The 15,907-nt window shown below is 40.3% G+C and overlaps 1 protein-coding gene across 1 annotated transcript in view; it reads left to right on the forward strand.

Annotated features, from left to right (window-relative positions):
* Nucleotides 1-15,907, forward strand: part of RYR3 (ryanodine receptor 3) — a 573,948-nt gene that overhangs the window by 291,221 nt on the left and 266,820 nt on the right. The window contains exons 12-13 of the mRNA XM_040227012.1: nucleotides 1,964-2,085; nucleotides 14,873-15,041. Of these exons, the coding sequence (XP_040082946.1) occupies nucleotides 1,964-2,085; nucleotides 14,873-15,041 (291 nt within the window). The remainder of the gene's footprint in view (nucleotides 1-1,963; nucleotides 2,086-14,872; nucleotides 15,042-15,907) is intronic.

Raw genomic sequence — 15,907 nt, forward strand, 5'->3', positions numbered from 1 at the left:
GGACCATAGTCCATAGGTCCATTTAACTGCTGGAATGTGGATTTGGAGGATGCTTTCAGGAACTCTCTCTAAATCATGTCCTAATGGTAAGGCTTTGTCAGGGCTTCCCAGCTCCATTTCCTGAAGAACAAGTTAAGTTCTCCTCTAAAAATACAAAGGATATCCAATCTTGTTGATTGTTTTATGAAACAAAATAGGAATTTAGAAAAACCAGTGGGAAATAGACATAGTGAGAAACCTGATGAATGGTAGCTCCCCTTTAAGGAAGCACCCTCTTTACCATCTTGGGCTTCTGCTTTCTGCTGTCAGTTATGGAATTCCTCCAGGAAAAAAAAAAAGGACCTTAGGACCTGAGCTGCAGCGATCAATAGAACACATAATAACAACGTTCTAACAGCTGCATTTCCCCATTTCTCATTACATTCTTGTTTGACTGGCCGGTTTGAACATGCTATCTGAACAAGCAAAACATAAGGAGGTGGGTCTTTAGGGACCCAAAAGCTGGGACTAAGGCCAGAGTAAACCTAGTGAGATGTATTGCCAAATCTAAATGCAACATTGATAAGCAGTTGCTGGGAATCTCAAAGTAATGTTTTGAAAGAGTTGGTGAATCCAATAGTAAGGGCATCCTTTGCTAATGCTTAAGCTATGGTATATAGATGAGATGCAGGTCTCTTCAAAAATGAACATAAATTTATGCAAGCCAGCATGCTTCTTCCTGGGTGAATTCATTAAATCAGGGTGCATTTTCAGAAGAATACAAAATGAGAGATTTTCACCTGGAAATGAGGAAATAGGTTGTTTATTTGTGCTAAAAATGAGAGATACCAAAAACCCTCATTCTAAAGATATTTTGGGGGGCCACATGTTTCATTTAATTGGCATATAAACTGACTGACTCCCACCCCACTTCCCTAGGACCTACAGATGGTCTCACTTCACTTACTCACATCAAGAGGAAACCATGCCAGGAAGTTACTTGAATCAGAATTTGACCCTGACCTGAATCAGGGTGAAACCATCCCAGTTAATAACCACACATATTTGGTTGGCCCTTTCAAGAGAAAAAAAAGCACTGACCTCCACACCGAAAGCTCCTAGCCCCATCTAAAAAAATAAAAATGTATCATGATGTCATTGGTAAGCAATAAGTACACTTAACTTCCTAACAACTGCTCTGAGATCAGAAATATGCTGTCCCTTATAACAAATACTCTTTGAATACCTTTCATATTGTAGGTAACATGCTACATGACTGACATGTAAGTCATCTAGTCTTCCAAACAAACCACTAACATAAGTCCACCTGCAGACGGTGAAGTCACAACAGAGAGAGGTTGAATAATTTGCTGAAAGTCACCCTGCTGAGAAGTGACCTAGAGGGATTAGAAGTCAGGTTGGCTGGTACCTAAGCCCATGCTTTCAAACCCCCTCTCTAGCTCCATGAGAAGCAAACTACTGTCTCAAGCTGCTTCCCTGGTTCCAGTCAACTAACCCAATGTGGCCATCCTTCAGGAGAGAAAGCCACACCTCATCCCAGTAGAAAGTTTTAGAGGATTTTACTTTAACTTGTCTTTCTACTTCCTTGGTTTATCTCTGGAGAAAAAGGCTCTGAACATAGTGATTTTTCTCATTTCCAGAGATAAGTTTTTGTGTTCATTTTAAGAGAAAAATCTATCATAAAACTTGTTTTCACCCATTCAAATTGGCCATCCAGGCCCAAGGAATTTATTGTAACTCAAACCATAGTAGCACATAAAATTTTGTTTTCATCAAAGTACTGTGTCTCAGGAATGAATCATATATCAGTAATATGGGCAAAATAACTTTGTTAATGCCCCACTTTCAAAATGAATGCAGGGGAACTTGGTCCACTGAAGGAATACAAGGGATGAGGAAAATACTGCAAAAAACATAGACTGTCCAATGTAACCTGGCCCTGGTGTCCTTGGCCCTGGGATAGGTCATACTCCATCAGGAAGGCCACATGGATGATGGGTTAACACTGCAGAGATGCCAGCGTGAGGAGTCCCAGGCTGCTCGGATCATCCGGAACACGACCGCCTTATTCAGCCAGTTTGTAAGGTACGTGAGCTCCTTCCTTTTCTCTACTCGTGGGTTCTATTTTGCAGCCATCTGATCCCACCTACCACCCCCTTTTAATACTATGAATTTTCAGGAAATAATTATGTACCAGCAAAGAGTTCTACTAGAAAGAGCTTGGGATTGAATTTTATTTCCAACTAGGTGAGCTCCTACCAGCTTCACTCTTGGCCCAACAAATGCCCAAGCCTCTTTAGTTGGTGTCATTAGTTGGTATTCAGGTTGGCGCCATAAACAGCCAAGGTCTTCTTATGAAAATTAAGTGGAAAGAGATGGAGTGCTGTAAGTCCCCTTTGTATTAGCACGTGAACAGGGGAGGAGAGAGAAAAAAAAAATGGATCTACAACCTCTGTGCTATTTAGGAAGGTTTTCTACATCTTTCAAAATGGTTTGGACACGAGAAGATTTGCATGGAATGCTTGGGTTACCCCACCTATGATTGGGACTTAGATGGGGAAAGTAACTTAACTATCTACTTGGATCATAATCCTTCCAGCCTCAACAGTGCTGCCAAAATAGAATTATGGATTGTATTCACCAATTACCACACACACAAACCAGATTCTGTTGTAAACAGTGCAGTGTTGCAAGCCATCCTTCTCTCACAGGAAAATCTCTCTAAAGCCTAGAGGATTTCAATTGCATGTGTGGATCTGCATGAAATGAGAAAAACCTTTGTTAATGTCCCACTATACCTTTATTTTCCTTCCTGTTGAGTCACTGTGATCCAAGGGATATATATTAGTTAGGATACAGGCTAAGCTGCTACTGTGGTTCAGAATAAACTTATTTCTTTTTCAAGTAATAGTATAGGGGAGGCAAGTGGTTTAGGGAAAACAGACCATCCTGCTACTGGGACAGTTTCCTTCTGTCTTGCTGCTTTGAAATCTCTATAGGTTCTTAAAGTATGTCCAGTCCAGCAGCATCACCTGGGAACTTGTCAAAAATACAAATTCTTGGGGTTTATCCCAGATAGACCTAATCAGACACCTAAGAGTGGTGCCTCAGAAAAATTGAGTTTGGATAGGTCCTCCAGTTGATGCCAATGCATGCTAAAGTTTACAAACGACTGCCCTGGAATAAAGGTCTTAACCTTGGCCAGGTATTAGATTCATCTGGGAAGCTTTTAACATCCTGATGCCAAGGTAGCATCTTCAGCCAATTACAGCAGAATCTCTGGAAAGTGAAAGTGAAGTCACTCAGTCATGTCCTACTCTTTGCAACCCCACCAACTGCAGCCTCCTAGGCTCCTCCGTCCATGGGGTTTTCCAGGCAAGAGGACTGGAGTGGGGTGCCATTGCCTTCTCTTTTTTTAAATTAAATATAAATTTATTTATTTTAATTGGAGGTTAATTACTTTACAATATTGTATTGGTTTTGCCATACATCAACATGAATCCGCCATAGGTATACACATGTTCCCCATCCTGAACGCTCCTCCCTCCTCCTTCCCCATACCATCCCTCTGGACTGGCAATTTGTTTCCTATATGATAGAATACATGTTTCAATGCCATTCGCCCAAATCATCCCACCCTCACTCTCTCCCACAGAGTCTAAAAGACTGTTCTATACATCTGTGTCTCTTTTGCTGTCTCGCATACAGGGTTATCGTTGCCGTCTTTCTAAATTCCACATATATGTGTTAGTATATTGTATTGGTGTTTTTCTTTCTCACTTACTTCACTCTGTGTAATAGGCTTCAGTTTCATCCACCTCATTAGAACTCCCGGAGATCTTTCCAACCCAGGGATTGAACCCCGATCTCCTGCATTGTAGGCAGGCGCTTTACTGTCTGAGCCTCGGAATCTCTGGGGTGGGGTCCAAACACAAGCTTTTTATTAGAGTTCCCCAGATAATTCTAACACTCAGTCACAGTTGAGAACTAACTATCCTAGTGTGTATTCTTCAACCGTGTGATTAAAAATAGTGTACTATCACCATGGCTGAGGTCTGACCTGAAAAGATGAGAAGAGAGAGGAAATAGAGGGCAAGCCATTTATTTTTTTTTTAAATATAACCCAGAAGTAGATTGCCTTATCTTATACTCTGTTAGCTAACACTAGTCATATGTCCACACCTAGCTAAAGGAAGGCTCAGAAATATCTCTGGTGGGTTACAACTAGAGGGTCTTGATGCTAAATTGAAGGAAGAAAAGCAGATGGTAGGGGTATTCTTGCCACAAGGTGGGACTAAGGCCTGAAAATCAATGATCTTTGCCTGATTTTGACTCCGCCACTGGTTTCCCATGATTCTTGAGCAAAATATATCCTCCTTTCCATTCTGTGTTACATCCGAACTGCTCCCCTTCTTCACAGAAAGAGTGTAAGATTGAATGGCTTGGTATGGGTAGAAAAAATTAGCTACATGCATACATGAATTTTGCATGTAGTCTCGACTAGACCACACCATTACCATAGGGAGTGGATGCTGCTGCTGCTGCTAAGTCGCTTCAGTCGTGTCTGATTCTGTGCAACCCCATAGACGGCAGCCCACCAGGCTCCCCCGTCCCTGGGATTCTCCAGGCAAGAACACTGGAGTGGGTTGCCATTTCCTTTTCCAAGGCATGAAAGTGAAAAGTGAAAGTGAAGTCGCTCAGTTGTGTCTGACTCTCAGCGACCCCATGGACTGCAGCCCACCAGCCTCCTCCATCCATGGGATTTTCCAGGCAAGAGTACTGGAGTGGGGTGTCATTGCCTTCTCCTGATAGTTTTATCTAATTCTCAATTCTCTCAACTTCTGCCCTTATGTCTATCTTAAGTCAAGGCCACTAATTCACACATTTACAAAAATTAATTCAAAATGGATTAAAGACATTATTGTAAAACTTAAAATGATAAAATCTGGATGAGAAAACATAGGCTTGAATCATCATGACCTTGAGTTCAGCAATCTTTTATTCAATATCATACCAAAGACAAAACCTACAGAAGAAAAATTAGGTAAATTGGACTTTATCAAAATTAAAATCTTTTTGCCATGGAGAAAGTAAAAAAAACAATTCATGAATATTTGCAAATCATAGATCTAGAATAAAGAACTCTCATATCCCAACATTAAAAAGACAAATAGACCAACTTAAAAATGGATGAAGAATCTAAACAGACATTTCTCCAAAGATGATATGCAAATGGCCATAAGTATATGAAAAGATGTTCAATACTATCAGCCATCAGAAAAAATTAAATCAGAACCACAATGAGATAACACTTCATTCTCACTAGGATGGCTATAATCAAAAAGGCTATCAATTAGAAGCGTGGGACAGGATGTGGAGAAATTCAACCTACACTGCTGGGGGGGGGTGGTATAAAATGTTGTAGTCACTATGGAATACAGTCTGGGAATTCCTCAAAATTTTAAGCATAGAGTTACCAGATGACTCAGCAATTTCATTCCTCAGTATGTGCCCAAGAGATATTAAATATTGATCAGTTGCTTAATCATGTCCAACTCTGTGAGCCCATGGATAGCATCACGCCAGGTTTCCCTGTCCTTCACCATCTCCCAGAGCTTGCTCAAACTCATGTCCATCGAGTTGGTGGTGCCATCCCATGACTTCATCCACTGTCATTCCCTTCTCCTGCCTTCAATCCTTCCCAGCATCAGGGTCTTTTCCAATGAGTCTATTCTTCACATCAGGTGGCCAAAGTATTGGACCTTCAGTTTTAGCATTAGTCCTTCCAATAAATATTTAGAACTGATTTCCTTTAGGATTGACTGGTTTGAACTCCTTGCTGTCCAAGGGACTCTCAAGAATCTTCTCCAACACCACAGTTCAAAAGCGTCAGTTCTCCAGTGCTCAGCCTTCTTTTTGGTCGAACACTCACATCCATACATGACCACTGGAAAAACCATAGCTCTGACTAAACAGATCTTTGTCAGCAAAGTAATATCTCTGCTCTTTAATATACTGCCTAGGTTTGTCATAGCTTTTCTTCCAAGGAGCAAGCATCTTTTAATTTCATGGCTGCAGTCACCATCTGCAGTGGTTTTGGAGCCCAGGAAAATACAGTCTCTTACTGTTTCCATTGTTTCCCCATCTATTTGCCATGAAGTGATAGGCCCAGTTGCCATGATCTTCATTTTCTGAATGTTGAGTTTTAAGCCAGCTTTTTCACTTTCCTCTTTCACCTTCATCAAAAGGCTCTTTAGTTCTTCTTCATTTTCTGCCATAAGGGTGGTGTCATTTGCATATCTTAGGTTATTGATATTTCTCCCCATAATCTTCATTCCAGCTTGTGCTTCATCCAGCCCAGCATTTCTCATGATGTGCTCTGCATCTAAGTTAAATAAGCAGGGGGACGATATACAGCCTTGACGTACTCATTTCCCAATTTTGAACCAGTTCATTGTTCCATGTTCAGTTCTAACTGTTGCTTCTTGACCTGCATACAGGTTTCTCAGAAGGCAGGTAAGGTGGTCTGGTATTCCCATCTCCTTAAGAATTTTCCATGGTTTGTTATGATCCACACAGTCAAAGGCTTTAACATAGTCAATGAAGCAGAAGTAGGTGATTTTCTGGAATTCTCTTGCTTTTTTGATTATCCAAAATTTGATTTGATGTTGGCAATTTGATCTGGTTCCTCTGCCTTTTCTAAATCCAGCTTGAACATCTGGAACCTCTTGGTTCATGTACTGTTGAAGCCTGGCTTGGAGAATTTTGAGCATTACTTTGCGTGTGCAATGAGTGCAGTTGTGCAGTAGTTTGAGCATTCTTTGACACTGCCTTTCTTTGGGATTGGAGTGAAAACTGACCTTTTCCAGTCCTGTGGCCACTGCTGAGTTTTCCAAATTTGCTGGCATATTGAGTGCAAGAGTTTAACAGCATCATCTTTTAGGACTTGAAATAGCTCAGCTGGAATTCCATCACCTCCACTAGCTTTGTTCGTAGTGATGCTTCCTAAGGCCCACTTGACTTCAAACTCCAGGTTGTCTGGCTCTAGGTGAGTGATCACACCATCATGATTATCTATAAGATCTTTTTTGTTTCGTTCTTCTGTGTATTCTTGCCACCTCTTCTTAATATCTTCTGCTTCTGTTAGGTCCATACCATTTCTGTCCTTTATTGTGCCCATCTTTGCATGAAATGTTCCCTTGGTATCTCTTTCTTGAAGAGATCTCTAGTCTTTCTCATTCTATTGTTTTCCTCTATTCCCTAGTGTTGATCACTTAGAAAGGCTTTCTTATCTCTCCTTGCTGTCCTTTGGAATTCTGCATTCAGATGTGTATATTATTTCTTTTCTCCTTTGTCTTTCGCTTCTCTTCTTTTCTCAGCTATTTGTAAGGCCTCCTCAGATAACCAAACAAAAACTTGTACACAAATGTTCAAAGCAGCATTACTCATAATAGACAAAAAGTGATAGCAACGTAAATGTCTATCAACTGACAAATGAATAAGTAAAAGGTGCTATATCCATATACCAGAATATTATATGTCTGTAAAAAGGTATGACGTTCTAACATACACTACAACATAAATGAACCTTGTAAGCATTATGCTCAGTGAAAAAAAGCCAGTTTCAAAAGACTACATATTGTATTACTACATTTATATGAAATATCTGAAATAGACAAATCTGTAGAAACAGATATGGGAATGGTGTGACAGCAGGTGATAAGGGGGAGTGACTATTAATGGGTATGGGATTTGAGGGAAAGCTGATGAAAAATTCTAAAATTGACTTAGGTCATGGTTGCAGAACACTGTAAATATACTAAAAACTATTGTACCGTTTGAATAGATTATGGCATGATACATGAACTATATTCCAATAAAGCTGTTATTTTTAAAAATTCAGTAGGAGTTACATGCCTAACAACGGGAAAATTATTTTTAAACAGCTTTATTGGGTTATAATTTGCATATCATAAAATCCATCCCTTTAAGTGTACAACTCAGTGAATTTTAATAAATGTATGCAGCTGTACAGCCATTGTTACTATTCAGTTTTAGACCATTTTCATCACCCCAAAAGGATTCCTTATACCTACTGAAGTTTATAGTAGTTACCAGTCCCAGCCCCAGGCAACCAACCATCTGCTTCTCTCACATTTTAATGGATTAAATTGATAAACCATACAATATGTGGTCTGTTGAATCTGGCCTTTACATTTAGCATTACATTTTTGAGGTTCATCCCTATTGCAATATGTAATGGTGTTCTGTTCTGTCTTATTGCTAAAAAGTATTTCTGTGAGTATGTTTTAAATACATATTACATATATAAATTGTATACACATACATACACAAAAAGGTATACATGTATGTATATATATATATGATTGTGTATGTGTGTGTTTATGTGTGTATATATATATATATATATGGAGAGAGAGAGATACACAAGTATACTCATCTCACATACTAAAACATGTTTATAGTAAAATAGCACTATCTTGATTAATATACCTTTATAATAAGTATTAAAATCATATAGAGTGAGTCCTCCTACAATGTTGTACTTTTTTTTCGATATTATTTTAACTCTTCTTATCCTTTGCATTCCCATATAAATTTAAAGGGTGGGTTTATCAATTTTTGTAAGAAAGCCTGCAGAGATTTTGATAGATATTACAGCGGATCTATACATCAGTTTTGGGAAACTTTTATCTTAATAAATCTTTCAGTCCATAAACACAGAATGTCTGTCCATTCATTTATTCTTCTGGGATTCCATTCAACAAGATATTAGATTTTCCAGTATATAAATCTTACACTTTTTTATGAAACCTATACAGTATTTATTTTTGATGCAGCTACAAATGGAGGTGTTTTCTTAATTTCATTCATTTTTTTAAAATTTCATTTCAGATTGTTCACTGCTGGTGTCTATAAATATTGACATGTAGAAATTGAGGTTTTAAAATGTCACCCATGTATCCTATGTCCTAGATGAAATTTTTATTATAGTGAGGGTATTTTTTGGTGTGGATTCTTTAGAATTTTCTACATACAGGATTGTGTCATCTGTGAATAAAAGGAGTATTTTTTTTCCTTTCCAATAAGAACAAATGCCCTTCATTTCTATTTTATTTTGCATGATTGCCCTGGATAGAACATCTACTACAATATGGAGTAAAATAGAGAGAACAGACATCCTTGTCTTGTTCTTGATCTTAGTGGGAAAACATTTGGTCTTTTACTATTAAGTTTGGTACTGGTAGAGTTTTCGTAGATGTCTTTCATCAAGTTGAGGAAGTTCTCTTCTACTTCTAGCTTGATGACAGCTTTTTATATTGAATGAATGTTAGTTAGATTTTGTCAAATTCTTTCTGTCTATTGAGTTGATGGTGTGGTTTTGTCCTTTATTTATATAGTTTATTACATTATCTGCTTGAGAATGTGATTGAAATCAGTATTATTGTTGAATTGTCTATTTCTCCCTCAACTCTGTCCATTTTTACTTGACATATTTTGGTCTCTGTTATTGGATGCTTTGAAAGTGAAAGTATTAGTCACTCAGTCACGTCCGACTCTGCAGTTCCATGGAGTGTAGCCCATTAGGCTCCTCTGTCCATGGAATCTTCCAGGCAAGAATACTGGAGTAGGTAGCCTTTCCCTTCTCCAGGGGATCTCCTCAATGCAGGGATCAAACCTGGGTTTCCCACACTGCATGCAGATTCTTTACCATCTGAGCCACCAAGGAGCTTATGATAAATATATCTTACCCCCAAACTGATTCTTATAAAATATCTCCCTCTTTTCTTTTTTTTAAAATTTTCCCCAAGTGTTTCTTTTCTTTGAAATTGAAATATAGTTGATTTACAATATTATATTAGTTTCAGATGTATACTGTGATGATTCACTATTTTTGCAGATTACATTTCATTATAAATTATCACAGGATAATGGCTATACTTCCTGTGCTATGCAATGTATCTTTGTTGCTTATGTATTTTATACATAATGGTTTGTATCTGATAATCCCATACCCCTATTTTGTCCCTTCCCACTTCCTTTTCCCCTTTGTTAACTACAAGTTTGTTTTCTGTGAGTCTGTTTTATATATACATTGATTTGTGTTATTTTTTAAGTTCCACATATAAACGATATTATATGGTATTTGTGTTTTTCTGTGTGACTTGTTTCACCCTGAATAATATTCTCTAGGTCCTTCTGTGTTGCTGTAAATGGCAGAAGTTTATCCTTTTTTATGGCTGAGTCCCTTTTTATATGAATATTTTTTGTCTCAATTTATTCTGTAGAGCCACTCCAGCTGTCTTACATGCTAGTTACAGTTACTGATTGCATGGTGTATCTTCAGTCCTTTTACTCTCAACTTATTTGCGTCTTTGAATTGGAAATGCGTCTTGTAGATAGCATACTTTGAACCTTTTTTTTTTCCCCCCGAATGCAGTCTGACTGTCTCTTCCTTTTACTGGTGTGTGTAATCAATTTATAGATAGTGTAATTATTCAGATGATTGGTTTCATGTGTGCCATTTTGCTATTTGATTTTTATATGTCTTTTTGTTTCTCTATTCTTCCTTTACTGCGTTCTTTTGTGTTAAATTGACATTTTCTAGTACTATTTTAATTCCTTTGAGTGTTTCTAACTACTTTTTAAAGTTACATTCTTAGTTGCTCTAGGGAACTTAGTATGTCTTTGATACGAAATAATCTACTTCACATTAATATGAACTTAACAAGTAAATCAACTTTGCTCCAATATTGTTCTCTTCTCTCTCAACTCCTTTGTGACAATACAGATATATGTATTATATCTTCATGTGTTATAAGCCCAGCAATACAGTTTTATAATTATTGTTTATTCATTTTTAATTAGGTATAAGAACAAAAAAGAGAAACATTGGTACATATTCATATTGTTTTATATTGAACTACATAATAACCTTTCGGTTCAGTTCAGTCGCTCAGTCGTGTCCGACTCTTTGCGACCCCATGAATCGCAGCACGCCAGGCCTCCCTGTCCATCACCAACTCCTGGAGTTCACTCAGATTCATGTCCATCGAATCAGTGATGCCATCCAGCCATCTCATCCTCTGCTGTCCCCTTCTCCTCCTGCCCCCAGTCCCTCCCAGCATCAAAGTCTTTTCCAATGAATCAACTCTTCGCATGAGGTGGCCAAAGTACTGGAGTTTCAGCTTTAGCATCATTCCTTCCAAAGAACACCCAGGGCTGATCTCCTTCAGAATGGATTGGTTGGATCCCCTTGCAGTCCAAGGGACTCTCAAGAGTCTTCTCCAACACCACAGTTCAAAAGCATCAATTCTTCGGCACTCAGCTTTCTTCACAGTCCAACTCTCACATCCATACATGACCACTGGAAAAACCATAGCCTTGACTAGACAGACTTTTGTTGGCAAAGCAATGTCTCTGCTATCTAGGTTGGTCATAACTTTTCTTCCAAGGAGTAAGCGTCTTTTAATTTCATGGCTGCAGTCACCATCTGCAGTGATTTTGGAGCCCAAAAAAGTCTGACACTGTTTCCACACTGCTCTTTATTTCTCAGTATGGATTCTAGTTAGTGTCTGGTGTCATTTGCTTTCAGCTTGGAGTACTTATTTCTTGAGAGGCAAGACTGCTACCTTTTGCTGATAGACCTGTGTGGGGGTTGGATAATATGTCCAAAGGTTCAGGCAGTTTTAAGATCGTCCTGGATTTTACTTTCTGCTTGCACAAGGCCTCCTCATATTCAGCCAGAGATGAATAGATACCTGGGGCCCTCTCTGGTTCTTCCTGAGTGTGTCTGTCTGAGACTTTGCACATGGCCTGCCTCACCCTGTTAGACCTTCTTTTCCTTGGAGCTAGGGGAGAGGATCAGAGAAGGCAATGGCACCCCACTCCAGTACTCTTGCCTGGAAAATCCCATGGACGGAGGAGCCTGGTGGGCTGTAGTCCATGGGGTCGCTAAGAGTTGGACACAACTGAGCGACTTCACTCTCACTTTTCACTTTCATGCTTTGGAGAAGGAAATGGCAACCCACTCCAGTGTTCTTGCCTGGAGGATCCCAGGGACGGGGGAGACTGGTGGGCTGCCGTCGGACACGACTGAAGCGACTTAGCCGCAGCAGGGGAGAGGATGGGAACTCTCTCGGGCTGAAATATCATAGACTCCCACTGTTCTTACCAAGGGTCATTATTTAAAAAAAAAAAAAAAAAAACTTCTCAATTTCCTGTATACCTTTGGTCAATTTCCAGAATCCTAAAACAGTTTTTTGGATGATTTTGTCCAATTTTGTCACTTTTATTGGGAGAAAGAACTCACTGAACTCCTCATTTCTGGAAGCCCCACCTTCAACAAGAGAAATTCTTGATTCTCCCTGACACAGGATGTTTTACAAGAAAGGAGGGCTAATGAGTACCAAACCAGTACAGTAGAGATGAGGGCTACAAAAGCCATGGTACTCACATTATGCAAGAGCTGGAAAGTGAAGGATGACGGCATAATTTGGAAATAGATTCTCCTCTCCCATCCCTTTTGAGAAACCAACAGTGCATGTGATGTACAAATGGAAACCGGAAAGAGAGATTGACCTTCTGCAAGAACAAGTTAAAAAGGAATAAGGAATGAAGAAGAATGAACAATGAAGAAGATAATGTTTAAGTTTCCTGTACTGTCTCATCATCCCCTGTGTGGTTGTTGGGAAATGTCCCATAGGACAAATGAACAGTGTGATGGACCGAGGAGTCTCAGATGTCCTGCTGGAGAGAGAAGATGCTATCCAGTTGTCCTCTGAGTTTAGCTTTTGGAGGGGAATGATATGTAAATAATTATGGTAACTGGATGGTAAATACTCAGAATCACCTGAGCTTTTACTTAAGAAAAAGATCCGAGAGCATAATTGGACAGTGGCTGGAGGGGCTGGAGGAAGGCTGAGCTGAGACGGGGGCCAGTTGTAATTAGTTCTGAACTGCGGCATCCTCTTGTCCCTGTCCGTCTAGATCCATCTGGGTCTCCCCTCCCCCCCCCCCAGGGTTCCAGAGTAGACTGCGAGCATCATGAAGCCATTCAGAGGATGTGTCCTCAATGCCAAGCGTGTATTATGTGTTCTCCTTTGAAGGAAGGAGGCATTTTCCCTGGAGGACTGTCAGACTGATGTTTCTTCAAGAGGCAAGATGGAGTGATCCAGCACTGAGAACCCACAGGGAAAAAAAAAAAATTAGCCCCAGAAGGGTCCTGGCAAATATAGAGTCTACCTTCCTATGTTTCAGTCATGAAATTGAAGCACTGGAGTCTTGCAGGCACTCCAAGGACCTCACAGTTAAATGGCAGTGACTATAACCTGTGCTTTCCCACCCTCTGTATAGTGATGTGCTGCCCCATCAAGCTACAGAAATGCCTACAGACCTCTTCTTTCATCCTCATTTCTCATCACATGAGACCATACTCTTCACTTAACTGGCCTGTCTGTGGTATATGGAAAATATTAAATTTTTAAAAAGAGAGGGAGAGAAAAAACTCTGCAACGAGATCAGAAATATTGAGGAAAACGTATTCATTCTTACTGAACCTGGAACTGGGGAGTCATTTCTGATTGAGTTCTTTTTCCCAAACCTTCAGCTCATATCCATGTGAGATTCTCTTCCTCACTGTCTCTGAATCCAGTAGTATCCCAGAGAATCTTTAATAATCACTTCCTGGGCACCTGCCATGGGCAGAGGACACACTGCTGAGACGTGCCTCCTGTCTGTAATTCACTCTTCTCTCATTGTGTGCACTTGGCACTTTTATACAGAAGTGGAATTACTGTCATCTCATAACCTGAATATTTTCAGGACTTGTTTATAAGCTTTGTCTGAGGCCTAGCTCACAATCTTTTCTTGAGCATGTGTCCAGATATATCAGCAAATCTGCAGTAAATGTAAAGGACAGCTCATTAGAAATTGACCACAGAGGAAAACCCCTGATGTTATTTACTCATGGAAAAAGGTCCCATTCCACTAGGGTCCCAGACAGTGGGGTCTCGGATTCAGTTTCACAGACTGCATCCACTCCCCCTTCCTCTTCTTAGCCTTGGCCTCTGAAAAGCTCACCAGTGTACCTCTCAAGGAGACAGGGAAAAAAAGGGTCATTTTGTCATCTGTAGAGGTTTGTGGCCTCTCTGTTGGAAGGACTCAGTTATAAGATTTGTTTGGAAAATTATGACAGAGGGAGTCAGACCCACATATGTATAGGATGGGAGGAACACAACAGAGGGAGATGGTGGGGATGTTGAAGCAGAGAAGAAGAATGTTGAGAGATGGGACACTGGTGGGGGGTGGATAAACAGAGACAGGCCACACAGAGGAAGCTGAAAGGAGAGACAGAGCTAGGGAGACATCAACACATCAACAAATAGGGTGCCTGCAAACATACAAACATTAAGAGGAAAACACCCACAGAGATGTCACAAAGACACATGGGGGAGACAGAAGACAAAGATGTAGATGGAGGAAGAGCCCCAGTGATGAAACCCCTTCCAGCTGATGCTTAACCTGTCTCAGGAATGTGTCTAAAAGAACTATGTTAATAATTATCTATAAAAGTACTTCTACTTAAAAAGGAAGACCTGGCACACTGCCAGGGATCCTTTCCATTGATTTAAGAAATGGTTTGAAAATTGAATTAGAAATTCCTTCCCATTATGCTGTTTGTCAGCAAACTTCAATTTGAGGTTATCAGTACAGTGACTATCCCAGGTGCCCAACAACCATACCAGTCCCTGTGCCTAGTTCAGGGCAGGGAGGAGCTAGGACCTAGTGGACACTCGTCAGGGTCCTGCTAGAGACCCGCTGCCTAAGCCATGTCCATCTGTGGTTTCAGTGGAAACAGTCGCACAGCTGCCCCAGTCACCCTGCCAATAGAAGAGGTCCTGCAGACCTTACATGACCTGATTGCCTACTTCCAGCCCCCGGAGGAGGGGATGCAGCATGAAGGCAAGCAGAGCAAGCTCCGCTCACTCAAAAACAGACAGAATCTTTTCAAGGAAGAGGTAAGTCCAAAACATTAAAAAGTGAGACGCTCTTTTGTGTCCAGAGCTAAAAGTGCCCCGATGAGTGCAGTTTAGAGTCTCCATGCAGTCTCTTTGTCTCCATGCATGCACGTGCTCAAGAAAGAGAAGAGCAAAGAGAGAAAGCTGGAAAGAAAGAGATTCACTGGAAGTTACCCTTTCCTGTCAGCACCTGGATCACATTAGCAGCAGACATTGTCATGCTTGTGCTTTGGTACATTCAAACCAGATTAATTTAAAGCTTCAGTGTCCCCTACGTATCCAAAATTCGTCTTTCATAAAATCTCAGCTATGAGAGTATGGCATTAGCTGTGATTCCCAAATTTTGGAAGGTATCAGAATTACCTTAGAACTTTGTTGGAAAAATATGAATTCCCAGGTTCCACCACATCAGAAATGCCTGGGGAGCTGGTTTAAGAGATACAGACGCTACTATGTCTCAAGGTGAACTTGAGCATCTGAGTCACTAGAGATGGGCATAGATATGGGGAAAATACTAACTTGGGGCTCAAGGAGTCCTGGCCCTAGTTCTGGCTTCATCCCTGGCTGTGTGTGATCTTAGATCACATGGCTTTTCTAAGCTTGGGCATGATAATTTGGCATTAATTTTACGGCCATGGTCATATTCCTGTGGCCTTGCGTTCCTGTGGACAGGGCTTGTCCTTTGGGCATTTCTAAAGTTGGCAGTGTGGGAAGTAGACCTGTCCCTACTGAGCCTTCTGAGGTGAGCAGACTTTGGCTGGGGAAACATTCTGTGTGCCTTTATAAGCTGCTGAAACTACACTTAACATTTCCCTCCTGCTCTTTAAGAACAGCTGGGCACAGATGTTTTTACTGGGTGGCATAGT

Source organism: Oryx dammah, unplaced genomic scaffold, assembly GCF_014754425.2.
Source record: "Oryx dammah isolate SB20612 unplaced genomic scaffold, SCBI_Odam_1.1 HiC_scaffold_26, whole genome shotgun sequence".
NCBI lineage: Eukaryota > Metazoa > Chordata > Mammalia > Artiodactyla > Bovidae > Oryx > Oryx dammah.